This window comes from Neospora caninum, chromosome IX (assembly GCF_000208865.1).
Source record: "Neospora caninum Liverpool complete genome, chromosome IX".
NCBI classification, from domain to species: domain Eukaryota; phylum Apicomplexa; class Conoidasida; order Eucoccidiorida; family Sarcocystidae; genus Neospora; species Neospora caninum.
Genome location: NC_018390.1, coordinates 2930145 through 2955952, shown reverse-complemented (window position 1 = coordinate 2955952; position 25808 = coordinate 2930145). Strand labels below are relative to the sequence as shown.

The following is a 25808-nucleotide window of genomic DNA, read 5'->3' as shown; positions in this document are numbered from 1 at the left end:
GTGGAGGAGGGTCGGCGAGCCTCCCCACAGCTAGCACTTCCGACCGTGCACCAGAGACAGAGACAGAGACAAGACCGAGAACTCCTTTCCGAGCGGAGACCATGAGCGCCGGCACCAGCCGAGGCGAGGCGCAAAGGTCAACGGACTCGAGTTATTCGGAAAGGACAGTGGAGCCTTCTGTCGATCAGCCTACGCCACGGGCCAAGCTCCTGCGGGATTTCCGCAATGCCCAAGAGCGAATCCGGGGACAGGAGAAACACCTTCAACGCCTGAGCGAACGAATTCAACGCCAATATTCCGCTTTCGCGTCGCTCGGTTCAATGCGGTCCTTCCCCACCATTCACTGCTCTTCCTTTTCCGCACCAGATAGGTGACGTCCTCTTTTTCTGTTGAAGCGGCGCTTGGCTCTTTTCTTGCTCCATTCGCCAGTGTTATGTCCTCGGCGTCTGTATACATATGCAGTTTTCCCGTAGACGATATAGCGTGCAGGACTGGGAACCGCTGAGGTGACATGCTGAGGAATCACCGGTTCTGCTCATGCAGGGAGTCCACAAGTCGCGCGGCCTTGTTTGCGACGTGCGCGTCTCGTCTCCTCTTGAATCCGATCCACACGTTCTTGGACTGGAAAAGGTTGCAAAGTGCCGGCAGTCTCCTGAGATTCTTGGTCACTTCGAATGCGCCACAAGCAGCCAAGTCCCACTTTGATTAGGAGCGCTTCCGTGCTCTTTTTTGTCGGAAACGCGTTGTCACGCGCTCTAGCCGCAGAGAGATCAACCCTTTGCAAATCGTTTGACACCGAAAAGCCTTCGCGGACTGAATCTCTCTCTCTCTCCCGCTTGGTTACGGAGAAAACTGTCCGCTGCACGAGATGTCTGCGGGTTGCGGCGCGGCGCTGTTGAGGTGTGAGAAACCGCTGGATTCACACGAAGGCTCCTGGTGTGGTGGATCCAGTGAAAAAATACCCTTGCTTCTCGGGGTTTTTACAGTTTCTCCAGTTCTGCCTATCCTCGAACTTGGAAAGACCTTGAGATCTGTGCCTCTGCACGTTCCAGCGGCGCAACGTCCGCCGACTGGCGCTTTGCTCCTCTCTACGCACCTGCCTCCTCTAAAAGCTCATGCATGCGGTCCCCTCATCAAAACCAGAATGCACGGTGAACGTTTTTAGCGAGGAACGATCCTGGCGTCTTTGCTCGCTCATAGAGAACTACTTTGGTCAAATGTGTGGACCGGCATCTGAGCCTCTTGTCGATTCATCGCTCTCTCGCTCCTTACGGTCCACCGCTACGCCTCATTGAGAGGAAGACATGTTCCTCTCGACAACCTCCTCATGCTTACCCCCAAGCGGCGGGTCAGCAGGCTGACGCGCAGTGCTTCCGGAAGAGACATGTGCTGCTTGGGTAGCTCCATGCACAGACTGTCTCGAAGGCGCAGAAGAATACATGGCTTTAAGGAGTTCGAAAAGACGGAAATCCAGAGAGATGCGAGCGCAGAGACAAGACGATCCAGAAGGCGCAGGACAGAAGAGACAGACTTCAGGAAAGTATCAGTTGCGCCACACGCTCCTTTCTCACACGGTCCAGTTCGAGACCGGACCGGAAGAAAATGCCTCGGCAGCGCTCTCGACAGACTCCCGCCTCGGGTGTGCCACTTCTCCAGCGACGCAACACGAGCCCTCAGCAAGATGCTAAAACTAGAACGAGAGATACAGCTTGCTCCATTCCCCTTTCCTTCCCTGCTTTGTCTCCGTCCCACTCTACGCTCCTCGCTTTTCACGCGAGAAAGCAGAGATCCCCGCGGCAGTTGCTACGGCTCGAACTTGTCGGTGAAGTACGGCTCGTCAAAGTGGTAAATACGAACGTAACCGTCTTCTCCTCCGGACGCGTAGCCGTTGCCATCCGGCATCCAACAGAGAGTGTTCAAAGGACCGAAGTGTCCCTTGCAGCTTCCCAGTTCCTCTTGGTACACCATGTGGTAGATCAGAGCCTCGAACTTTCCCTCGCCGCTTGCTGCGCGGAAACGCACCACAAAAACACGCAAGAACTCCGGCCGCAGGACGTGGCTGCTCCCGCAAGGGGGGGAGACTCGCGCCTCTCAGCGAGCGGCGTCGAAGGCCGTGGGCAAAGGCTGCCGCGGAGACCGCCAAACACCGCCTCGGACACGCGCGCGCGGGTGACACGATGCGCAGAGCGGAATGCACAGAGGCCCCGCCCACTTCTTCAGCTCAGAAGACCGACACGTGAATACGCTACACAGAATGCGCAAAAAAGCGCTTCTTTTCGCTGCGCGCCAGGCACGTACCTGTCGTTGTCACATCTTCTGCAGCCTGGCCACCGCCGAGCATGACATGGCACTTGCGCTCCTCGCCCGCCTTGTTGAAGCGCGGCGAGATGCCGCAGGCGTTCAGAGGCCTGTCAGTCTGGTAAGTCTGTGCACACTCGAAAAGAAGACGAAACGCTTACCGCTGAGAGGTTGACAGCGCAACAAAAGGGAAGCAAAAAAACCAAAACAACGCAGCGCGGACACATCCGTAGCGCGACCAGCGAACGTCCCGCGTGCCACGGAAAACCCGTGTCTCCCCGGGGGACGCCCGAAGCGCCTCGCGGGGCGAAACGGTTTTCTCTTCTTGACCTCCGTCCTTCTCCGGTGACGAGCGTACCTTGAGGCACTTGAAGTCGATCGTTTCCCACAGCTTCGCTGACCCGTCCGAGCAACTCTGTAAACGAAACGGAGCCAGTTCAGCCCACAAGGCACACATGTATGCACGCACGTGGAACAATACTCAGTCACATACGCTTACGTATATATGTGTATAGAGATGTGTATCTGTCGACAGCGGGTTTAGCTGCATAGGTAGCAAACGATACATGCTGGAGATGAAGCTCGCAGCCCCTTCACAGTCAAGATCGGTGTCTTTTTCGCAATTTAAGGATCGTTTACTGAACTACAGAAACGCTCAGGAATCGGTTTCTCGGTTTTCAAGAGCTACAACGAATTGGCCATTTCCATGGGGCCGGTTCACAGGCTGGCCCCAGTGCTCTAGTCTCTGACGAACGACAGAGCGAACGCCCCTTGAAAAGAACTGAAGCCCTAGCTTTCGATTCCAAGAGACTTCTGGCTTCCCCCACTTGCTCTCCGGATCTAGAAGGCAGCGCCTTTCTCGTTTGCATTTTCAGGGCGTCTAAAAGTCACCAGTGAAGTGCGCTGGGTTTGCCTGTGCGTTTCCAGCTGATTTCTGTTCTCACCGAGAGCATGAGAAGGCGGTCGTCAGAGAAACTCAGGCACGTGATGAACTGCTTGTGGCCACGGAACTCGTTGATGTACTCGCCAGTCTCTGCGTTCCAGATCTGGAAGGAAACGACACGAGAACGGCAAGTTACCCCTCTGTCTCACGAAAGAATGTACCGATACAAACGCGTGGCCGAAGCAGTTCCCAAGCGCTCCTGTGTATTTCTTTGCGCCCGTCACCGGCCGTGCGCTTTGCGTCGTGTGTACATACACTGCGGAAAACGTTCGCCTTGGCACAGGACACCCGCTGGGGCACAGAACACGATGCTTGAGCATGGCAGTCGAAACAGCCCTGCGTCGCCTGGCCTCAAAGACCTTTCTTTTGGCCACAATGCACCCACTGAAATCTGGTCTAGAGCTTGAACGTTTTTTGTTACCGGATCCAAGTTCGCTTGTGTCGGCAGGGTTTGAAAAGCACTCAGTCAGATACGCGTGTGCTCCGGCCCGTTGGTGCAGTCACAAAAGGCCACGTCCCGTACTGCTGTCCTCATATCCACATATGCATATATATATATATATATACATATACATATATATATATATATACATATACATATATATATATATATATATATAGAGAGAGAGAGAGAGATATCGGTATTTAGCTCACCATGATATCTCCGTTTTCGTGGCAGGAGATGATCGTCTGGTCGTAAGGGCCCCAGCGAACTTGGACGCATCGGCTGGCGTAGTCGTCCTGGGACCACAAGCGTCGCGGCTTTCCGTTGGGTCCGTCCACCTGGAGAGAAAAGACACGACGGAGCCGCGTGAGCGGGACCGACCTCTCACAGCATACGCGAATTTGGAGAGAAAACGGAAAGACGTTCCCGTGCGCATGCAAAGCGCCTGCGACGAGATGGAGATCCTTCGAAAACCGCCCCGCGAAGAAGGGAAACGACCGCGGGCCGTAACGGACCCAGGGCGCCCGAAAAGCCTCTCCACACACCCTGTCTCTCGCACTCTCCACAATCACATTTGTACACATACATCTACACAAATACATATATACATATATATATACATATATATATGCCTGACATATATATATATATATGCATTTACATGTTTGCCTGGTGTATTGCCAGAGCTGTCTCGGATTCATTTCTCTGCCACGGCACTTGCCTGCCAAACTTTGATGGCCTTTGTGGACTGCGAGCCGAAGGCGTCGTGGACGACGACGAACTTGTTCTGCTCATCTGGTTTCCTGTTCCACTCAACAAACCTGGAAAACGCAAAGGACAGACGCAAAGACTTGAGAGAAGCCACCTTCGTCCCGTCAAGCGAACGCCGTTCCCTTCCGTTCGACGAAAACGTGAGGCTTCATTTTCGCGCGAAAAACCGGAAAACGTTGGTGGCATGACGCATTGCTTCCGTCGCGAGTTGTTTTCTGAACCGTTCAGCGATTCCGTCTAAAAATCGAAAAGCGCCTGGACAGTCTTGCACTTCATCCTCGTCGCTGCCAAAGCCCTCCTCCTCGTACCACAGATCTCAGACAAAAGCAATATATAAAATCATGCATGCATACGTGACGAAAACGATGTTGCATGGATGAATGTGGTGGCATGTAAACATACATAAAGAGATACGGACGTGGGATGCGGAAGTCCTCGTTTCACGACTGAAAACTGACCAGATACGAGCCTCTGTGAACACAGCGCTCCGCCTCATAACAGTCGCTGTCCTGTCAGATTCGAGGGAAGCGACAGACAACCACTTACTTGCAAGGACCGCCCTCCGGAATCTCGTGGAGAATGGCGCCACTGCAAACATCGAAAATCATGATTTTCTGGTCAGCCGACGCGCAGATCAGACGCTTGCTGTCCAGCGTGCAGTCGCAGTTCCACACCACACCCTTGCCGCAGTCGTACGTTCCTGGATGACCCAGCAGAGCCAAACACAACCGTCTTCACTTCAACGCCTCGATGGCGTCACGCGTCGTCAGATTCAGCTAGACGGCTCCACCTCTCCCTCCGAGATATGGAAGAGTATGTTTTCGAGTTTTTGCAAACGTTCACCCGCGCACGACACTGCAAAAGGCTCACTACTACAGGTGGGGATGACGCCGCGGAGACACCAAAACCCCACAAACTGCTTTCTCCCTATACACTTAAACAAAGAATGGCATGTATATCTGCATGGGTGAATATCCACACGGACGCTCTATTTTATCGAGGATCGCAAAACATAAATGCACTTCCGTGCGTCTATCGTCTATCTATCTATATAGGTCGACGGAGGTCGACGGAGCTGGAGCCATTCTTAATTGAGGCATCGGGAGGGTTCCAGTGGCGTGTGTAAAAGCGGGCGCGAGTCCCGGGGCTTACCGATGCGCTCGCCAGTCTCTGAGAACCACACGGCCAGCCGAGCATCCTGAAAACACGGACAATCTCGGGGACCAGCAAGCATTCTGGCGACGAGACAAGCTGAGTTGTGACGATTTCCTCCCTCGTCGTTCGCGGAAGGACGCGTTCGCGTCTCGTGCGCATTTCTCGTGCACAGCGCGATCACAGAGTGCCGCGGATGCACAGATGTCGCTGGGAATCGACAGCTCTCCAGGCAAGTGCCCGCATGCAGACAAAGAAGGCTCCTCACGCAGAGAAGACCGTCGTCCTGGGCTGTACATTCAGCCGAGGAAGAGGCAGCGGGGTTGCCTCCTTCCGCACATACAACCCTGCACGAGAATTGTGGAGTTCTCTCCTGGCCGCAGTGTTTCCACATAGATTTTTTGCCGCAGGAGAAGCGGGAGTTCTTCATTTCAGGGTCAGTCCGCGCGAACGTTGTCGGCGTTTGTGGCGGCTTTTTCCGAGAATCTCGGAAATTCTGAACCTACCTTTCCGCATGTGAAGAGCAGATCTCCGTCGCGGTTGAACGTCACCCATGTAAGGGGACGGGCGTGGCCCATGAGGAAAAGCGGTCTCATTTTCAGAGCAAGAAGGGAAACGAAAGCGGTTGGGGAGAGGAGAGAATTGTTGGAGGAAGTCGCACAGGAGGGAAGACGACGCCGAGAACAGCTGGAATGCGCAAACTGGGAGACCCGCGAGAAAGGGAAAAAAGAACCACGGAGGACGAACAGAAGTCGCAGAGAGGGGCGAAAGGGACGGAAACGAGTTAAGAAGGACCGGGACTGACGACACAGCGGGAAAGAAAAAGTCGGGAACGATCGAGCACGAGTACGAAAAAACACTTTTACAAGGAAGAGACTCTGTCTCCTGACTCTCCAGGGTTCTTGAGCGCGAGAACCGGCCCTGGCAGTTCGTGTCCCAGCTCAGAAAAAGAAGCGAGAGGAGAAACAGAGAAAGCCGTCCAGTCTACGTGGCCATTTCTCCTTTTTCCAGAGAATGAGACACCCGAAAGGTTCCAGAAAAGCGAAAAAACTCGGGAAGTTTCGACGGGGGGACCAAAGGGGGGGAAAGTAGAGACCCTGTGCATGCTCCCTCCCCTTGTATAAGCCGAGGAGCACGCGCGCGCGCAGCCGGTCGACCTGTGTGGGGTTTGCACATTTTTCAGCACGCGAAAAAGCCGCGAGATCTCGTTGGTCGGCTGTTTGCACGGATCTCCAGTTTGTCGCCCCCGTGAAGGTTAACGCGCTTTGCCGGTTTACCACAACACACCAGTTCCTGAAGACTTGCCTCAGAGGGCGGCGAGGCCTCGAGAGCGCGAGATCGAGACATCGCGTTGTCAGGCTCGCTTCTGTGTGTGTACGTTTCCGCCTGGGATCTCAGAACGACGAGACGGGGACGCGTTGCGCGGAAAACCTGCGCTTTTGAGCCGAGACACACAGGCTATCCTCAGCATACATGAGAATGGAAGGATGCCAGGTGACTGGTGCCTCGCGGTAAAAAGAACCGTGCTTGACGCGAGGGCTCGAAGCGTCCGCACAGACTCCAGCGCCGCACCCTGCAGAGTCTGTACAGAATCGACGGTTTTGGGGTTCACAGTCTTTTCACTTGAGAGAAGGATTTCTGCCTTTGAGAGGGCCTTGGATCGCTTTTCTTTATCTAGTTCTGCGCGTTTCGGAAGGTAGACGCCGGCACAGATGCTGTTAAAGTATGAATGTGTACAAGGAGATAGATACACTGGCCCTGACCGTTTGTGTGAGAGCCTTAGCAAGTTTCAGCGCTTTGCAAAAGAGCGTCTGTCAGCTGTCCCCTCTCCAGGAAGGCCAGTGTCCCGTCTGATTTATGGGGATTTCTTCCGCCTCTCAAAAGAGCAGAAGCCAGACCCGCACCGGGCGTTCAAAAGAGAACAGCAGTTGCCCCAATTTCCCAAGGTGTTTGATGCTCCTCTCTGTCTCTGAGGACAGATTGCCGAACCTGTCTCCGCTGGCGAGAAACGCTTTGAACCCAAACCTGCTTGAAGTCTCTCCGAGAACAAACGGAAGCGCGTGCCACGGCACTTCCAAAATCTCCGCGTTCTCGAGTCTGCCGTCTCCCTCAGACTCCGAGGCTCTTTCACACGCACGCCGTGTTTTCAAGAGCCACACTTGATTTATTTCCACACACATGCATATACGTCGTCGGGATAAACGCATCAATACATGGACATGCATACCTTTTTCAAGACGCATGACACTCTCTGCACTCATATGAGCGCCAAACACTCCGCCGGCTACATGCACCCACGCCAAGATTTCACCTCCCTCTCTCGCGTCCCAGCTTTCTCGTCCCGGAGAAAATGTTTGTGGAGCAATCTCCGGAGGCTCTTGGAAAACTCCAGAGGTCTCACATGCAGATTTAGCAGCCTGCACGCTCCGACTCCCGACTCGGCTTCCTTCACCGCGAAATGTAGGAACACCTTCTGCCGTGCTTTCCCTGTATCTACACACCTATACATATACACATTTTTACATAAACCTTTATATTTATTCACTAGACACGTCTTCACCCGCACATGTGGATGCATGCAGACCCTTCGAGGCCTCGGACTTCCTAAATCGATACTCGTTGATCACCCAGGGACAACTTGAAAAGATATATCCGCCGCCTCTGTCTATATATATATATATATATATATATATAGACACGCAGGCACACCTAAATGCATGTAATTACAAATCTCTCTCTCTATATATATATATACAAATGCCTGTCTCCGTTTTTGGTCTTTTTGCAGGAACAGTCGTTTTATTCGTCGTAAATGTTCGCGCCGTGGGCGCTCCAGTGTCTCAGCGCCTCGGGGACTTGTTTCGGTTTCTTGAGGGCTTCGATCGCGAGTTGCTGAAGATGTTGTCTCTGCTCAGCGACGTGGAAGAGCAGTTGCTGGTGGGCGAAACACTCGGCGCAAAGTTCCTCCGTTTCAGTGCGCAAGTCCTCCTCTCCAGCTTTGCGAAGCAAAGCGAGGCATTTCGCGACGTGGAGGAGAGGCGAGCACGCGAGGCGGCCGCCGTCTTTTCCCCCGGCGTCTGAAGACTTCTTTTCCCCCCCTCCCGTTCCGCGACAACGGGAACTGTCGCCACACTCGTCCCGGCTCGCTGCGCCCTGGGACGGGCCGCCCGTTGATGGGGCCGTTGACACGGCTCCTGGATTTTCACACGAGCTCTCAGCGCCGCCTTTTGGAAGTTCCGGAGAACCGTCCACCAAAAAGCTGCGTTGTTCCTCGCCTCCAGTCTTGTCCTTCGAAAGTTTCGCCTGCCTTGTCGCGTTCTCGCTTCCACCCCTTTGCTGTTCTGCCTCCTCCGCTCCAGCCGCCTGTCCTGTAGTTCTTCCAAGGTTGCGCACCTTTTCGCGCAGCTCGGCTTCCTTCGCCGCCCCCACAGTCGGTTTCCAGAGACCAACTGTCTTTCTCCGAGGCGACACGTCGCTGCCGCCTTCAGAAGGAAGGCTACCAAGCTTCGCGTCTCCGCTCCTGCTCGCGAGGTTGCGCGCCTCAGCCTGCGCGAGGCGCGGCCCGTTTTGGCTTGCCACACGCCGAGTCTGCGGTGTCTCCGCAGCTGCCGCCTTCTCCCCAGTCTGCGCGCGCTCGCGTTCCAGCATCTCCAACTCCACCTGCAAAACTGAGCAGACGCGAGACAAGACCAGGCACGCAACCGCGGAATTTCGGGCTCCAATAAAATCCCAACGCATGCACGGCAACGCACACACAGATGCGAGTTGTTTGCGTATATATATATATATATATGTGGATTTATATATCTATATATATGGATATATATATATATATATGGATATATATATATATATATATATCCATATAGTCAGACGGCGAAGAATTCAGGCGCCCGCGAACGCATGCAGATTGACGACCAAACAGAACCTCGTGACTCGGTCTTTCTCGGGATAGACCCTGCGCTGATATGGCCTCGAGTGGATTAAATACCACTCACTGTATATATGCAAATGTAGAAATATAGATATGCATCGACAAAGACATAGCATGCAAGGCTATGTGTGTGGACGTGAGAATTTGATATATATATATATGTATATATTCTGTTTATATGTGTCAGAGTGCATGCATGCAGTGTTTGGAAAGCGCCTTGAACCTGCTCGCCAGGAGGCGCGGCGCTCGGGGGGACCGGAACGGCCATCTGGAAGAGCCGACGCGAAGTGCCTGACCCGAGAGCAGTTCTGCCTCTTGATCCAAAGCAAAACTCACAGAGGCGCCTGTCGACGTCGAGTTCGCTTGCGTCCTCAATGATGTCTCTCCACATCTCTTTAGATCCACTTGCGTTCGGGTCATTCTGAACACCCACCACAGACGAGCACGTGCATGCGCGAAGGTGCATGCGAATGTGCACGCGATTGTGTGCATGCGAATGCGTGGAAACCAAGAGCAGAGAGGCAGGCTAGCGCGCGGAGTTTGCCACTGAGAGAAACTTCTCGTCGATCGCGAAAGCGGTCTGGCCGAACAGGCTGGCAGTTGCGCGCGGAAGCAAGTGTCGACACAGTCTACCGCCTGCGAGGCAGCACCGGGGCACATCCCGAGAACCGCCCCTTTGCAAACAGCGGAAAGGACGAGAAAAGCGTTTTGGCTAGTCTGTCGAATCAGCGACAGCCGACAAAGAGGCGACATCATGCCGCAGGCTTCGCCGAGAACGAGTGCAAACGCTCACCGACACAGCCAAGCCAGAGGTTAGGGCATCTTGGGAAGGCGTTTGCTGCAACTGCTGCTGAAGAAGGAGACCGAGCGAGGTCAAGTAGGACGCTGCTGGCGCGTCGCCGGCTCCGGCGCGCCCCGATGACCTGCGTGGATTCGCCAGCAACCAAGAAACGACTGACTCGCCGACGGCAGCCAGGGCGTTCTGCGGGGCAGAGTACTGCAGACAACACAGCGCGAACCGGAAAGAAGGCGGCGAAGACTCAAAAGAATAAACGGACAGGGCGTTCACGAACAGATGCGCAGTCGCACGCTGACAGCGACAAGGCGAGGCGCCTCCGTAAAGCAGCGGGGCTCCCCAACAATCAACTGAACACACGCGCCATCGAACCTACATGTACATATATATATATATATATGGTATGTGTGCACCCGAGACAGTTTTTTCGCTTCAGTGCCTGTGGAGCGGTGGAGGCTGTGTCTTCCCACCCTCACCTTGGCGGTTTTTACGAGCTCAACGAGGTCGGTTTGATTGCACATTTGCCGCTTCACCTTTTTGAAGCGCGCAATGACGAGCTTGTACACAAAGACCCAGCCTTCCTCGAAGAACTTGGTCCACACCGCTGTACATACATCCAAGGGTACGCTGTAGGAGAAGAGCGTGAGCAGCCAGTCCGACGTGAGGAGAGAGAGCGAGACGCCCGCGCTGTTCTGCGGAGGACACAGAAGACGCACCAGAAAGCCGACCGGTGCAAGGGTTACTCGAAGGCTCGTGGACTGTTTTTACCAAGTCGAGGACGAAACAGAGCCGCTGTTTTTCCACGTGAAACACACTTCTACGGCCTCGAACTGTGCCTCGTGAAGGTGCCAGCGAAGCGAAAACAGTTTGCCTTCGAAAGAGGCGAGCGAACCTCGCGAGAGACCAGACAGCTCTCCTGCGCGCAGGTTCGCGGAAAAAACCTTTCCGCTTGCTCGGACGCTTGCTCGGACGCTGCGGAAGGCAAACTTTGTGAGTTTCTGCAAACGCGTCTCGTAAGGCACAAGCTGTGTCTTGTGCGAGGAAGAAAGCGACGGCAGATCGTCGACATCACCGCGAGAGCCTGTGCGGGAGACTATTCCCACGCTGTACGCCGCCTGTCGAGGCGGAAAACGCTGCAAAACGCTTCTCACGAGAAGGTGGTTCCGCCACGTCACAAAGTTTAGTGCAGGAACGAGTCGCCTCTCCAGGAAGGGGGAGGCGGCTGTGAAAGAGAGACAGCACCTGAGGGTTTAGACCACGGCTCACAGAGCGGGAGAGACGAAGACGGCGAAAGAAAGGCACAGGTGCGACGGAAGCGTGGTTGGCGCTCACGAGTGAAAATGCGACACATACAGCCCACGGAAAGAAACGAGAGACGGGGCCGGTGAGAGGCGGCGGACCCCTGGAGAACACGACAGAGAAACCAGGGGCGTAACACTCAAACGCTCGACGCGGCCGGTGCGCCTTACAAGGTGTTCGGCGAGGTCCGGGAGGACGATGCGCATCATGCGTTCGATTCTGTCGCACTTCTCGAAGACTCCTGGGAGGGACGGGAGAAACATTCTGCGCATGTCGTAAAGGTAGAACATGGCGACGAGAAGCCAGAAAACGCGGCCTTCGCGCGTCCGAATGCAAAAGTGGAGACCGTCCTGGTCGCGCGTCGCGTCCGCGCCTCGGCCTCCTCCCTCGCCAGTCGCGTGCGGAGTTGCCCCGATGTCTCCGCCGCGCGGCGCCGAGGCGGGTGAGCGGAGAACGCGAGACGGCGCCTCGTCCGCAGGCGACGCGAGCAGCAAGCCCATGACGCCGCGGGCGTCGCCGGCGCTCCAGTGGATGCACGTGTTGCTGTGGTGCAAGAGCGTCCCGGCCACAAAGTTCATCCCCTGCACGTACCCCACTTCCTGAATCGGATCCCATAGACACACAGAGAACGCAGAAGCAATCAGACAGGCGAAAGCCCCGAAGGACGAGCGAGAAGAGAGAAAGAAGAGAGAGCGAAGAGAGCGAGAAAGAGAGAGAGGGAAGATGAGTTTCCCGGCTACGGGACGAGCGAAGGCGGAAGGCGAATCGGTGTGTGGAAGGGAATGCAAAAAAGAGGCCAGAAGAATCGAGAACGCTCTGCAGTGCAGGCACCGGCTGGTGCGCGCGCGGGTCTCGGTTTCCGCGTGGTGGGCGGCTCTGGCGGCGGTCGCAGGAAACCTAGAGACGGCAAGACCGACGGCGCGTGAGGCACAGAGAAAACATGAAAGCGTGAGGGCGACAGAGTACAAAGGCTTTCTCACTGGGTCAAAGGCGGCATACGCCTGGAGGACGCGGCGCATAGCAGTCTGTCCTTCTTCTTTGAAGAACGGCAGGGAGGGAAACGTCCGGTGGACGTCCATCTCGATGGCGTTGTACACTGCAGATCCGAGAAGCAGTTCGCAGACTGTGGCCTCTCTGTACTGTCGCGATTTCTGCTCTTTCTGCATCCGGCCGTCGTCTTCGCGCTTTTCCTCGGCCGACGAACCCGGGTCGTCTGTGTCTCCGTTCTTCCCCTCTCCACCTCGTCCTATTTCCTCGCAGAACGCACCGCCTTCGTCCCTGGCCTCGTGTCGGTCAGCCGACCGCTCGCTGGCGTCTCTCTTCTCCGTCGCTTCGTTCTCAGGACGCGTCTTCGCGCTCTCCTCTGCTCCGAGGTCTTCCTCGCTCTCGCGCTCGGCCTCCTGGAAGTCGCTACGGACTCTCACTTTTCTCTCGAGGAGCGCGACGAGCTTCTCGTATAAGCCAGGCAGCTGGAGCGAGTCGACGCGCCCCAGACGCTCCCAGGACCGGAGACGCCTGCAGTCGCCGGCGACTGCGCGCGGACACGCGCAGCACGGGGCAGCCGAGAAGGCGGCCTGGGCGGCAGCGGAGAGCGAGGAGGGAGACAGAGCCGAGGAGACAGCCTCGTAGCGTTGGTGGGGCGCACAAGAGGCCGAAACCGCCGCGAACGGAAGAAAATAGCTGCATGCTTCGTACGCACTAAACGCCGCGCGCGAGGACCTCTGACGATTCAGAACCGTGAACGAAGAGGCAGACGAAGAGCACGAAACAGAAGCCGAGAGAGACGAAGAGGAAGGTGAAGAGGAAGGTGAAGATGGAGAGAAAGATGGAGAGACAGATGGAGAGAAAGATGGAGAGGAGGAAGATGAAGGCGGTGGAGAGGAAGCAGGGAATGTGTCAGGCGGGGCGCGTGGGAAGAGGGTGTGACGCGGAAGCTCTGAAGCCGTTGAGGAGGCGGCGGAAGGATCCATGGCGCAGAGACGAATGCGAGAGCGTGGAAAGCCGAAAAAAACCTGGGAAAAGCTGCATGCCGAGTGTGCAACTATCTCTCTCAATATGTTTGAGTGTACATCTGCAGCTATGTGCACAGTGATTTGTAGAGTTGGGGCGCCGGAGCGTGGCCACGAAGACGAATCGCATGCACGGAAAGAGAAGAGCCAAAAACACGGCGGAAGTGTATATACGGCCACTGTATATCCACAAGGCCGATCTGAGCCTCGTGGAACGCCTCCTCTAAAGAGAACTCCGGCAGGGTCAGTCGTTTCGCTTCTTCAATCTTTTTTTTGTGGACAGGAGCATGTGCAGCGACAGAGCGTGTCGGAAGTCGGCCACGGCTGAAAGGCTCGGAACTCCAAAAATTTCGCAAGGCTCTTTCAACAGGCAGAGGCGTCGAGAGGGGTCCGAGACTGGAGACAAGCAGATTTCGATTCTAGTGAGGAGACACAGCGCGCCGACCGGGCAGAAACCCCAAGAGAATTGCAAGAGCTCCTCAATGAATGCCGGCGCGCTGCACATCGCACCGAAAGCTTCGGCGAGCAGCGGGGCAAGACAGAGAAAACACACAGAGAAAGGTAGAAAGAGAGCGAAAGAAAGAGGGATAACACGAAAGGCAGAATCAGCAGAGCTCCCAGGAGACGGCAAGAGACAGAGAGAAGAGAGAGACAGAGAACCGAGAGCGGAAACGAAGGAGAGCGGCGAGAGGAGACAGGCGCGATCGGCGCAAAAAGCGGCAACTGAGTGAGAGCCTTTCCTCAAACGAGAGAGGAGCGGGGAAGCGAGAGAGAGCGACAAAAACGCCAAAGGATAGTCCGCAATATCTGCTGGTCGGCGAGGGTCGAAACGGTGTGGACCTTCGAACGTCGTTGCCTCTCGCCCGTGTCTCTTTTCACTTGCCGCCTGCTGAGAGTCGGCCCACAGTCGAGAGTCAAACGGCCAACGGCAAGAGGAAAAAATCTCACGAAGGAAAACAACCCTGGCCGGAGTCCCACCGTGTACGTACACTCGACGCTCCCGGACACGATCGCCATTTCTCACGGACATCGGCGGCGAGATGAGCACCAGGCCGATACCGCCATTCTTGCACAGAGAACAAGAGAAAAGCGAGTCATGGCGAACGCGAATGTCGGAAAGAAACGGTCGGTCTCGTCTGTTCGTCGCCCTCTATCGAGAGAGCGAAGAAGTTCGTTGAAAAAGCGAAGAACTTCTGATGGTCACGGCGCGGTCACGCGCGATTGCCTCGCCGAGGAAGAGACACGCCGGCGGAGAGAGGACAGTCCGTTTCTTCCAGCCCTTGCCGCTCAAATGTGAATAGACGCAAAGAGGGAAAAGAACTCGTGGAAAGAAAACGCAGAAGGCAGTTTCCTTCCCGACGAGGCGTCGCTTTCCAAGCGCTAAGTTGCTGCGAAAAGTAGGAAAGGGAGTCTTGCCTTTCGGCGCATCTTGTCTCTCAGCGAGACAGCAGAGAGAAAAGCGAACCAGAGATGTCAGAGCGTGTCGCGAGCAAAGCGCCGTTTCGTTTCACACAACAAAAGAGAGGCATCTGCTTCGAGCATTTTCACCCGTTTTCTGTATATACGCATCTCTATCGCCTTGAGAAGGCGCGCCTCGACCAGTATTCTGTGTTCCAATTTGGACACAGGGAGTCGACTAACGCGACACGGCCTGAACAGAAACGATGTACATCTCTTACGCGCACGTACGCAAATACAGGCACAACGTCCATCTGTTTCAAAACAGATTTCTACACTTAAAGGCATATAAAAGCATGGAAGTTGAAATGGCGCCTCTGTTCGAGCAGTTCCTGGCTGTCGGGAGAGAGATGCTTGGGGGGGGCTCGAAGCTGTGAGAGGAAGGAATCAAGAACCCTCTTTTGGGTAAGGAGGCATTCAGAGAGGCAAAGACAACTCATAGGTCAAAGCGTACGAAGGACCATCGCCGGAATGATTTGGATTCAACTCGCTGTGTTGACACCACGCCAATTTCCGTGGGTAGCTGTATATATATATATATATATATAGATATAGATAGATATAGAGATAGGCAGATATAGATAGATATTTTATAGATAGATGTAGATATAGATAGCTAGAGAGATATCCGTGCAAAAATTGGTGGGTATAGGCGTTCTTGTCTTGGCTGTGGTAGATTCACTGCATAAGCGACTATTCTTTTCAGCTTGAGTTCTTCCGAGTCTCGAAGATGGCTTGTTCGTTCTCTTCACCTGCTATTCACTAAACCCCCAAATCTACTGGACGAAATATACACAGAAATGTACGTGTGTTCGTGCAAAGCTTTACACATATATATCTAGATATATGTATATATGTGGTAATATATATAGATGCACCTATATATATATATATATATATATATATACGTGCGTGATAGGAGCATTTGATGTTCAGTTGTGAGTAAGATGGCAGGCGTTTCAGCGTGACGCTTCTGCATCACTCTGTTGATACACATTCGTGTTTTTTCGTCCCCTCGAGCTGAGACACGCCAAGCTGTCTCGGCGGGAAGAGCACTGCTTGCAATTCACTCTTACGCTTTTTCACGTTTTTCACCGTTTCACGCCGCGGCTCAGAGGCGCAGCCCGCATGCAACTCTCTCAGCCGCGCAGTCTCTTGGCGAGAGAAGCACACTGGACGGAAAAGACGAGAAAAATCGAGGGCGACAATCCGGAGGAAGTCCTCGCGCCCCGGAGGCGCGGAACCGCCCGCGGGACAGAAGAGGCGCGGGAAAGCCGATTCAGAAGAGCCAGGCGATCGAAACAGAACGTGGCCTACTCGGCACCACAACGCCGGTTGTTCGCTGTTCCCTCGCTACGGTTCGCTCTCTCCACTTTCTGTCTCCTCACTTCGCCGACCTTCCCGAAGTTTTCCCAGCGAAAAAGAGTCGACGCACACGCGGCAGACACGGAGCGCGACACGGCCAGCAGCCCACCCCGGGAAACGCACAGGGTTGTGTCTACTCTGGTATCCCTCCTCCCCCGCGTCTCTCGGTCTTCCGTGAATCCCGCTGTCCCTCTCTTCCCTTCCCTGTCTCTTTCCATTCTCTTCCTCTCTCTCTCCATTCTCTTCTTCTCTTCCCTGTCTTTCCGTTCTCTTCCTCGCTCTTTCCTCTTCCCTGTCTCTTTCTGTGTGTGATTTTCCAGATCGCGCTTCTCGTGGGTATGGCGTTAGATGATTTTCTTTGAGCGGAAGAAGCGTTTGAAGTAGTAGGCGGACGCGAGCGCCGCGAGGACGAGGAGGACCATGTTGACGATGCAGAAGGTCATGAGTCGGCTGGCCGTGCTGTCGCTCGCCTCGCGCATCTTGCTTTCTTTCTCGCGCATGTACAGGACGTTCGCGTGGTACAGCTTCAGGCGGTCTTGAAGGCGCAGGAGTTGCACCATCACCTCGTCGAGATGTTCAGCCTTCGCGATCTGGCTGTAGTCGCGCGCCTCCGGGCCCCAGACCATGCGCAAGTCCACCGTCAACTTCAGTCTGCCCGTGTTCGAGACGCAAAAGGTGTGCGTCCCAGTGAGTGCAGTCGTGAAGGCCGTGCGAACGTGGTCCTTCCCCTGCTGCTTGAAGATCGGCGCGTGGTTCACCGGGTCTTCCGCGACAACCAACATGTTCCCGCCCTGCGACGTCGCCGCGACGGGGTAGATGATGTGGAACTCGCCCACGACGAGGACGTGTCTAGACAGCTGCTCGCCGACGCACCGCCGCTGTCCGGGCCCCAGCTCCACGACCGCCTGGAACGCCCCCGCCCGCTCGGCCAGGAGAGCCAGGAGACAGACCAGGAAGAGGAGACTACGACGGCCGCCCCAGACACCGCGCGCGCTGCCTCGGCTCTGGGCCAGACGCGAGGAGGCGACCTGAGAGGGAGACATTGCGGCTGTGTGTGTGTGTGCGTGCCGAGGGGGATCTGAAGTGTCTCCAGAGGGCGGCGGACCCGGCTACCAAGGGAAGAAGCGCGGCCGCAGTTTGGGAGGAGAGTCGCAAGGTCGAGGGAAAAAACAGCGCGGGAGAGGGGGGGGTGGGGGAGTTCGGGAGAGGTCTGCGGGTGGGCGAGAACGCGCGACTGGGAAGGCGACGGCGTCGCGGAGTGGCGAGGAGAGAAAGACGAAGAAGCGGCAGCGCGGGGGAAAGAGCAACTCACGGGGAGAGTCGCAGGGACACCTCGCGCGGAGAGGAAGGTCGGCGCAGTGCAGAGGAAGACACGAGGCGGATACACCTGGCGAGAGAACGCGTTGCCTCGCACACACGGCGGCGTACAGGAAGAGACGCACAGACAGAGACGAGACCCGCGCGGGTACTAGAAGTGCGTGGATGAATTCGAAAGGGGGACGCGCGCGGTGGGCGCAGTCTCGGACGGCGGAGGCTCGAGCAGAGCGACAGGAGCCACAGGAGAACAGCGCCAGGCGAAAGATTCGGAAACAGTTGCACGGACCGCGAGGGGTTTTCGAGGCAAAATGCGTGGGTTTTCCCTCGGAAGACGAATGGAAGATACCGGCGGAACGCGTCGGGGTGATAGAGGCGACGGAACCAGAGAACTGGGGACGAGGGAAAACGCGCGCGTTGAAAAGTTAGAGAGGCGCACAGACAAAGTGTTTCTCGCGTGAGTCTCCGATCGGAGAGGCCGAGACGGCGAAGGTTCGAAAAGAGCTTTGGAAACCAAGACAAGAAAGCGACGAGGTGGAGAGCAGAGAGGGGCGGCGTTCTCCCGGGCGCATGTGGAGACGTGTTGCCAGGAAACAGCCGAAAGACGTGCTGAGGCGTTGTTCCCTCGACACTCCAAGAAGACAAATAAGTGTGTGTGACGGCAAAAAACATCAAAAACGCGACAGAAAGGTGGAACAGGCATGCGACCTCGGACGGGGGGAGTGTGACCCTCTCGCGCCGGGAAACGACGCAACGTGATCGTCTGCATGCGCGGGCGGCACAAACCTTTACGTTTTTTCGTTGTCGAAACGCGGGAGCGTGGAACAGGAGTGCAGTTTCGCGCGTGTCTTGCGCAGCGTCTTCGTCGGAAACGACAAATGGGGGCGAAAGAAAGACTCGGAGAGTCCGCCGCCGCGCTTTCAAGGGGTCGTTTCCTTTATTTCGTATGTCTTGTCTCTCACGTCGTCGCCGTCGCGGCTCCCGTGTACAGACACGGGGAGACGTTTGAGCGAAGACGTGGATGCCTCAGAGGGGCGAGACTGCGAATCGCCCTGTCGTGTGCGTTTGCGCGAAAGCATTTTCCGGTCTGTCTCGAGGAAAAAGAGCCCAAAAAGAGCGTGCCTGGCGAAGAAACGAACGGACAAAGGTGGTTCCGTGACGGAACAGCCGCATGTCTTCGCCCTCCTTCGCGGCACGTCTTGTGCGGGGGGGGGGGTCCCGCTGTGCCTTTTTTTTGCCTGTTGAGTGCTCATGCTCAAACTGGGCAATCCGTGACAAGGCCTGACGATACAGCACAGCCGATCCGTTGGTTTTCGCTGAGACAGCAAGGGCCGCTGTCTGGTCTGCGCAGCCCATTCTCCCGGTTTAACGGCCCTTGAGTCATCTGTGCAAAAGGCGATGTCCGCCGAAATCCAGTCGGCTCCGGTGTATGTGTACGGGTGTGTAGTGTGCCTCTGGCGTTTTTCCGCCGTCACCGAGTCAGCTGTGTATCCCCTTCCCATCGCCCCTCTTATCTGTGCGTTTCCGAAACGGAACAAGATGGAGATCTGTGCGCGGAGACGTCACACCGACGACGAGCCACTCCCCCTGCCGTCTTCGTTCTCAAGTTTTGCCCAACAACCGAGTCTTGCGTATCCGCCGGACTCCCCCCTCGTAAACTGCCTTCCCGTCTGCGAGTCGTCCTCTTCTTCGTCTTCTGCCTCGTCTAGCCACGCGTCGAAGCGCGCGGCGCCAATTCCCCCCGACAGACGGCGCAGAAGTTCCACAGAGTGCCGCTCCTCTCGTAGGTCGTCCCTTTCTTCTGGCGTCGCCGACACCGAAAACCGGCAGCAAGTCGCTGCGACGGGGGCGCCGCAGGAACAGCAAACGCGGCGTCGGTCGTCTCTAAAGAGAAACCGGAGCTCTGTTGAGCAGTCTGCTTTCCCCGGTTTCGACGAGCCCAGAGGTGGTGCGGATCAAGTCCGAGACCCGATCGCACAGTCTTCCAAGAGACGGCGAAACAGCAGTGAGAGTGACATCAGCCGGGCGAAGAGAAGAAAAGACAAGCACACACAGGCCTCTCCGGGCCATGCTTCGTCCGCGTCAACTCCCCACGCCGCGTTGCTGGCAAAAAGCCAGAGACAGGACGACGCAACGCATGCAGGGACTCTCGCGTCGTCTCTCGTCTCTGCCTCGCCCTCGTCTTGTATAAATTTGAAGGATCTAGGAGAGACGACTCGCCAACGACGAGCTGGGTCTGACGCGCCGGAGAAAGATCCTGGGTCTGCGGTGGGCGACAGAGAACCGCGCTCTCCACGCGCACACCTGGCTTCGCCCCTTTCCTCTTCGCGAGCGCCTTCGTCGCCCCTCTCTCGGCGGATCTCCTTCTCTCCTCGCTACTCAAACTTTCCTGCGCTGTCTCCGCTAGTCGTTCGAGCACGCCACGGCGTGGACGAGTCTGCTTTAGGAGAGAAGACAGCCGAGGTCGCGGGTCTGCCTCCTTTTCCCGTTTCGTTGGCGGCTTCGCTTCCGTCTCCGGCAGAAAACCTCAACTTGTCTCTGACGTACGACGGGAAGGAAGCGACAAGGCCTCTCTCTCCAACCTGCGCACGAACCTCTCGTCGATTCACCTCTTCCCCCGCGATTTCCGCGTCGTCTGCCTCCTCTGCGTTGTCATCCTCTTCTGCGTTGTCTGCCTCTTCTGTGTTGTCTGCCTCTTCTCTTTGTCTGGAGAGGTGTGCGACTTGCGGGTGCGCGGTTATTTTTTCTCCCTCGCAAGTTTCTCTCGCGGAGGAGCATCCCGGCTCGCCCCTCGAGGCAGGAGGGCGCCGTGTAGAGAAGCGGGGAAACGTCAACGCGAAAGTACCGGGAAATCGCGAACGAGAATCGAGCCCAGAAAGTGAAGATGGCGGACGAGAGGGGCAAGACGAAGAAAGCGGAAAGGGAATGGACGGGAAAAAGGCGTGGCAAAGAGAAGCCTCACGGTCCGAGGTTCGGCCCTCGCCTCCACGGGTTTCGAGCAAGCCTCGGACGTCTCCAGAACGCAACGCGCACACCGACCGCCAACCCTTCCAGTGTAATGCGTGTCGAAGTCGGGTGTACATACAGTCCTTCTTCGACGACCTACGCCTTCTAGCCACCGGTTTCCATTCGGATCTTCGCAGCCTGACGCGCGCAGTTGCGCTGTCTCCGCAAGCTTCCTTTTTTCTCGCGGGAGAGGAAACAAAGAGGACTGTGCTGCTCGGGCGGCTCGGACGTGAGCAGAGAAACGCCGAATCTGCTTCCTCGTCGTCTAGCTCGTACTGTGTACTGTCTTCGTGTCGGTGCCCATTGTGCACACGTTTCCTTCCCTCTGACGAAGGGGGGACGGGCGAGGGTCTCGTGAGGGAGAAGCAAAAGGACGAAGAGAGCGAAACGTCGCGCGTTCAAGGGCGCATGAACGAGAACCCAGGTTCACGCCTTGGCGAATGGGAGCATCTGCGACCGCATTCCCTCCAGTGTCTCCTTCGAGCAGCCGAGCGTCAGTGCAGCCATCTTCAGGACGAAGTGGAACTCCTTTCTTTGCCGGAGAGGGGCTGTGGCGGAGAGAGAGATGCTGAAGCGACGAGAAGGGAAGCAGAAAGAGAGGAGGGCCAGGAAGAGTGCAGTACGCACGTGACGCTCCACTGTCTCCGCGGCCTGCTCGAAGCGGTTCACGTCGCCAATGAAATGAAAATCGAACGTCTTCTCCAAACCCTCGTGGAAAAGGGTGGCCCAGCGGCGCTCGCGCTCTCGACCAGGTATACGCACCAGCAAGTATTCGTCTCTTAACACCAACACACTTGCGCACGCATAACAGCATTTGTGTACGTATGTGTGTGCTGAGTGAGTATACATTTAGATGCACTCTGAACGCGTACACGTGGATGAACAGTTGCGCACGCGGGTCCGTGGAGACGATCCAGCGGTGCATGCGCAGTTCTGCTTCTCTGGGCCGTTGCTTGAGGATTAGCGCCCCATTTTCCTTCGCCTCTCGTCACTGCACGCGTGTGCGCAGCGGTCCTTCGTTTCTTTCGAAGGCTGAGACGAGAGATCTGAGTTTCTGAAAAAATCCAGTTTTGGTCGAAGAAAGGGTTCGTGGCGGGAGACAAGGTGCGCGCGTGTTTTGTCCAGGGCCGTCTCGTTGTGGTCTGACTGCTCTGCCTCTCCGTCTCCGTTCTTTCCTCAGAATTGAAGATCTCCGAACTGCCTTGCCCGGCTTCCACACGTCCGCCGCACTCCTCCTTGCGCCTTCGTCTCGCGCGGTCGCCCCTTTCGCGAGTCTCGCTCCGCCAGAAATGCATGGCCTTCCTGGCAAACCGGAGCGATCTCTGGGGAGCGCAGAAAGGTGCGCAGCGCCGGCTTCTTTCCTGAATTCCGTCTCTTCCTCTGCGGAAGAGGGCAGTGCCTCCCGTCTCTCTCTCGTCCCGGCCTCCAGTCCGGAAGGTCTCTCTTTGTCGCTCTTCGGGGAGAAAGACGCGCGCCTCGCGCACGGCGCGCCTCACAATTCGCGGGTTCTCCAGCCTTGCACGTTGGGTGTAAATGCCGCGCAGGGGCGTCCTGCCTCGTCCTTCGAAGCCTGTTCTCCCGACGCGCTTCCCTCGGAGGAACGCGCCGTGCCTTCGCCTCCGTGCAGAGAAGTCCACGGCGAGGTGCCCAGTGCGGCGAGGAAGAAGAGACACTCTTCAAATCACTCCCCGGGCACGCGGCTCTTCAAGAGTCTCGGGCTGTCTGAGGCGACCCTGCGCATGCTGGGGCCTCTGTCCAAACAAAAGGGGATGGTGAAGGACAGCCAGAGAGAGCCTGCTCCTGACCCGCATGTTGCAGCCCCAGTGCAGCCCACTGTAGGGCAGTTCGTACACGACCGTTTGGGAGGCGGAGTTCACACATCGTGATGTGTGTCTCTCGCAAACGTACTCTGCGGTGTTCGCTTCCCTGTTTTCCGTTCTGTTACATCTACAGCTATGCACATAAACGTGCATCGAGGCATGTATGGATATGCATGTAGGTATGTGTGGAGCTGCCATTGGAAGAGGAGTCGGTTTTGTTTCGGGGACGGCGATGTTCGAGGGAAAACTTTGTAAATCTCACGGTTTTCCGCGGGTTTTCTGTGGGTTTCCTTGATTCTCTCACGAACATAGTTCTTTCACAGCTTCAGTTGCACAAGAACCCTGCGTCGGGTCCGCACCTCAAAACACTTTCCCAAGAGAGGAGTAGGACTGGGAGAAGAAGGCAGTGGGGGTGTTCTGCCGCTCGCCGCGCCACTTCGAAGAAAAGTCAGTGTTGAAGACCACCCCGAGAAGGACAGGACAGCGTGAGGGAAACCGTAAACCCCAGAGTCTCACAACACAGGCAGAACACGCAGCTGGGGAGATCCAACGGCCTTCGCGCATGCGAAAAAAAGAGCCATTTCGCAACTTTCTACAGCTCTAGTGTTTAAAGCTATGCATAGGCACGCAACTGTATATATATATATATATATATTACTTGATCTTTCTGTCGATAGCTGCGTATCCAAATGATGTGTGTGTAAAGGGTGGGAGCGAATCACAAGGTGACGGGGTGACAGTCAGGGTCGGCGGAGGACGCGAAGTGTGGCTCGACTTGATCGGAGAGCCTCAGGACAAGAATGCCCGCGAAGAGCAAACCGTACATGCACAGGGCGCGGTTGGTGTTTTCCAGAGGGGAGCTCGAAGCAACTGGACTCGCATCTACCACCTCCCCCCCTCCTGCGGGTCTGAGTTCGACGCGCGATTCTGGTGGCCGCATAAAAACCACTGGGGATGCAGAAAAGAGTTATTAAGTGCCGTACGTTCCTGTGTGGGATATGAAGAATTCTACCCAACGCAACAAAGACTTCACTTGTGTGAGTCTTTTTTTCGTAAGCTGCTCTCGCGGAACCAGAGCCGCGTTTGCGTGCGCCTGCGTCGTGCTTGTCCAAAGCGAAGCGAGGCAGTTTTTACTCTATTCGTGCTGGGGAACCGCACATCGACAACGCCCGCCTCTCTCTTACTAGACGTGCGGAGCATGTCAGAACACCTTACCACTCTTGCGGCTTCCCTTCCGATCGCAGAGCTGCCCTGGCGAATCAACCGGGGACCCGCTCGCGTCAGATACGCAACGTGCATGAGACGCTCGCAGTCTGTGTGGAACATGCAGTTTTCTAGAAAGGAAGGGGAGTCACGTGCCGTGACGGCCGGACTCGAGTGACGTGACTCTTTTGGGACGGATTGCCGAGAAAGCCGGCACCAACCGGTTGTACACTTGTCAGTCCTGTTAAAGAGTGGAGAATACGCGTGCTGGAGGTTTCGAAGCGTGGATCTAGAAGAAAGAATCGAGTGAAGAGATCTTTTCCGTGGCTCTGCAAGGATCGTCACTTGGAGCCGCCGAGACGGAGCATCTGGCGTTCAAAGCCGTCACGGCAAAGCGTCAACTGGACCACCACTCAACTCGTCGCAGCAGTTCCGGCTTGTGTGCTTTTCGGTTCTTCCGCACGTGTGTAGGTTGCCAGCAGCCCGGTCTAGCAGATGCTCGACCGTACGGCCCCCCTTCGCTCCGCTGGAGCAAGTCTCAGGGTGAGTCTAAACCAAGGTGCGTGTCTGGGTTGTGCGTGGTGATCCCTTCTTGGACGTGTGTGCTTCCTCCGTCGTCTTTTTTACTCGCCACGAAAGACGCGTCTCTGTTTCTGCGCAGTCAGAGCCTCTGCACAGCCCGCTTTTTTGGTCGGGCGCCCGAATCCGTTCTTAACAGCTGCCGCGAATGGAGAGTTCAAACCCGTCGAACCCGGAGACGCCAAAGCGCCTTTCTAGTGCAAAGTGCCTAACGTAAAGAACAGGAATGAGGAGCGAAACGTGGTCTTGAGTTGCGCAGAACCTTCCGCTTGCTTTCGAGAGTGGTTTTGAAGTGTTTGCGTTCAAGTACGCACGGCTTTTTGCCTTCTTGTGGTTCCGAGCCGGATGGGCAACTTTTCTCTGCGTGCCAGCGCGAGTTGAACGGAACGCATGCGAACGGGTGTACACACACGTGTCTGAAATCCAGTGTGTAAAACGCCTAAGAAAAAAAACGTGCGCCAACATGCGTCCGCGTGAAAAAGAAAGCGAATCGAGTCGCCTCGTGTATTTCGCTGACGCGCAAATGACGCAAAAGTGCTTGGCGAACGGAGAGGACCTATCGCGAATGAGAAAAGATCACCGTGGCCAGCACGCGACAGCGGTGCTCTTGGCACACGCGCACCAAGAGGTGACGCAGTTTCGGAGGAACAAGTCACGATTTTTGGCCGGAAGAAGTCGAATATCCAGCGATTCCAAGGACACGGTGTGAACGCGCCGCTCCGGGGTGCTCCGTCTGCGTCTCATCTTTCATGTTTTTCCGTTCCGTGTCTTTTCCCAGACGCACGGCGCGCCGCCGACTCTTGCAAATGAGTGCGGGAACCCTAGAGACACAAGAACGGTTGCCTGTGCCTCGTCGTCCTCACCAAGCTGAAACGCGTCTTCTGCAACCGGAAAACTTCTGTTTTCTGTCCTGCCGGAACACATCTGTGGAAACTGCGCTGCGCGGCGCCGTCCGTTTCTCGGTTGACCGATCGGCGCGGCGCGCCGGTGAGCGGCGACGGCCAGCGAGCGCAGTCTAGAGCAAGACAGCTTTCTCTCGCCGCGGAAAACGGAAGATGTGGCACATGTGAATCCAAACCCCGGCCGGTTATCTAGGTTCGCGTGCCCGGCATGGCCAGGGACTCGAAAAGCTCCAGCCGGGGTTGACGCCGATATCCCGCGGAACACTGTCTTTGCGAAGCTCGCCTTTCCACCTTCACGAGTTCCCTTCTTTTTTTCTGGTCTTTTCCCCTTCGTTCCATCACTCCTTTCCTCCCCTCCGTTGATCCCTTGCTTCGTGAATGGGCCTCGGCCTGGACTCCCCTCAGTGTGCTTATCTGGGCGCGCGCTTCTGCGGTCCTCTTCCCCGCATAGCCAGATAGGGGACAAGGAGGCAGCAGCAGACGGATCGACAGAAGAGCGGACGCACAAGAGAAG

At 56.1% G+C, this 25808-nt stretch overlaps 4 protein-coding genes across 4 annotated transcripts; 1 reads left to right on the top strand and 3 right to left on the bottom strand.

Annotated features, from left to right (window-relative positions):
• Nucleotides 1–1803: 1803 nt before the first annotated feature.
• Nucleotides 1804–6205, bottom strand: NCLIV_042070 (hypothetical protein; the record flags this gene model as incomplete). Its single annotated transcript, XM_003881116.1, has 9 exons — nucleotides 1804–2006; nucleotides 2299–2425; nucleotides 2657–2713; nucleotides 3243–3344; nucleotides 3896–4024; nucleotides 4417–4507; nucleotides 5004–5157; nucleotides 5610–5655; nucleotides 6116–6205. 9 exons carry the CDS (start codon nucleotides 6203–6205, stop codon nucleotides 1804–1806), a joined length of 999 nt encoding a protein of 332 aa, XP_003881165.1.
• A 2203-nt stretch (nucleotides 6206–8408) lies between these two features.
• Nucleotides 8409–13608, bottom strand: NCLIV_042060 (putative TBC domain-containing protein; the record flags this gene model as incomplete). Its single annotated transcript, XM_003881115.1, has 6 exons — nucleotides 8409–9277; nucleotides 9880–9964; nucleotides 10337–10540; nucleotides 10816–11031; nucleotides 11809–12237; nucleotides 12619–13608. 6 exons carry the CDS (start codon nucleotides 13606–13608, stop codon nucleotides 8409–8411), a joined length of 2793 nt encoding a protein of 930 aa, XP_003881164.1.
• Nucleotides 13609–16814: 3206 nt separating this feature from the next.
• On the bottom strand, nucleotides 16815–17513 carry NCLIV_042050 (hypothetical protein; the record flags this gene model as incomplete). The annotated part of the gene is made up of 1 exon (XM_003881114.1): nucleotides 16815–17513. The coding sequence occupies one exon, from the start codon at nucleotides 17511–17513 to the stop codon at nucleotides 16815–16817; it is 699 nt and encodes a 232-aa protein (XP_003881163.1).
• A 1810-nt stretch (nucleotides 17514–19323) lies between these two features.
• NCLIV_042040 (conserved hypothetical protein) lies at nucleotides 19324–22676 on the top strand (the record flags this gene model as incomplete). The annotated part of the gene is made up of 2 exons (XM_003881113.1): nucleotides 19324–21542; nucleotides 21971–22676. 2 exons carry the CDS (start codon nucleotides 19324–19326, stop codon nucleotides 22674–22676), a joined length of 2925 nt encoding a protein of 974 aa, XP_003881162.1.
• Between the last annotated feature and the right edge of the window lie 3132 nt (nucleotides 22677–25808).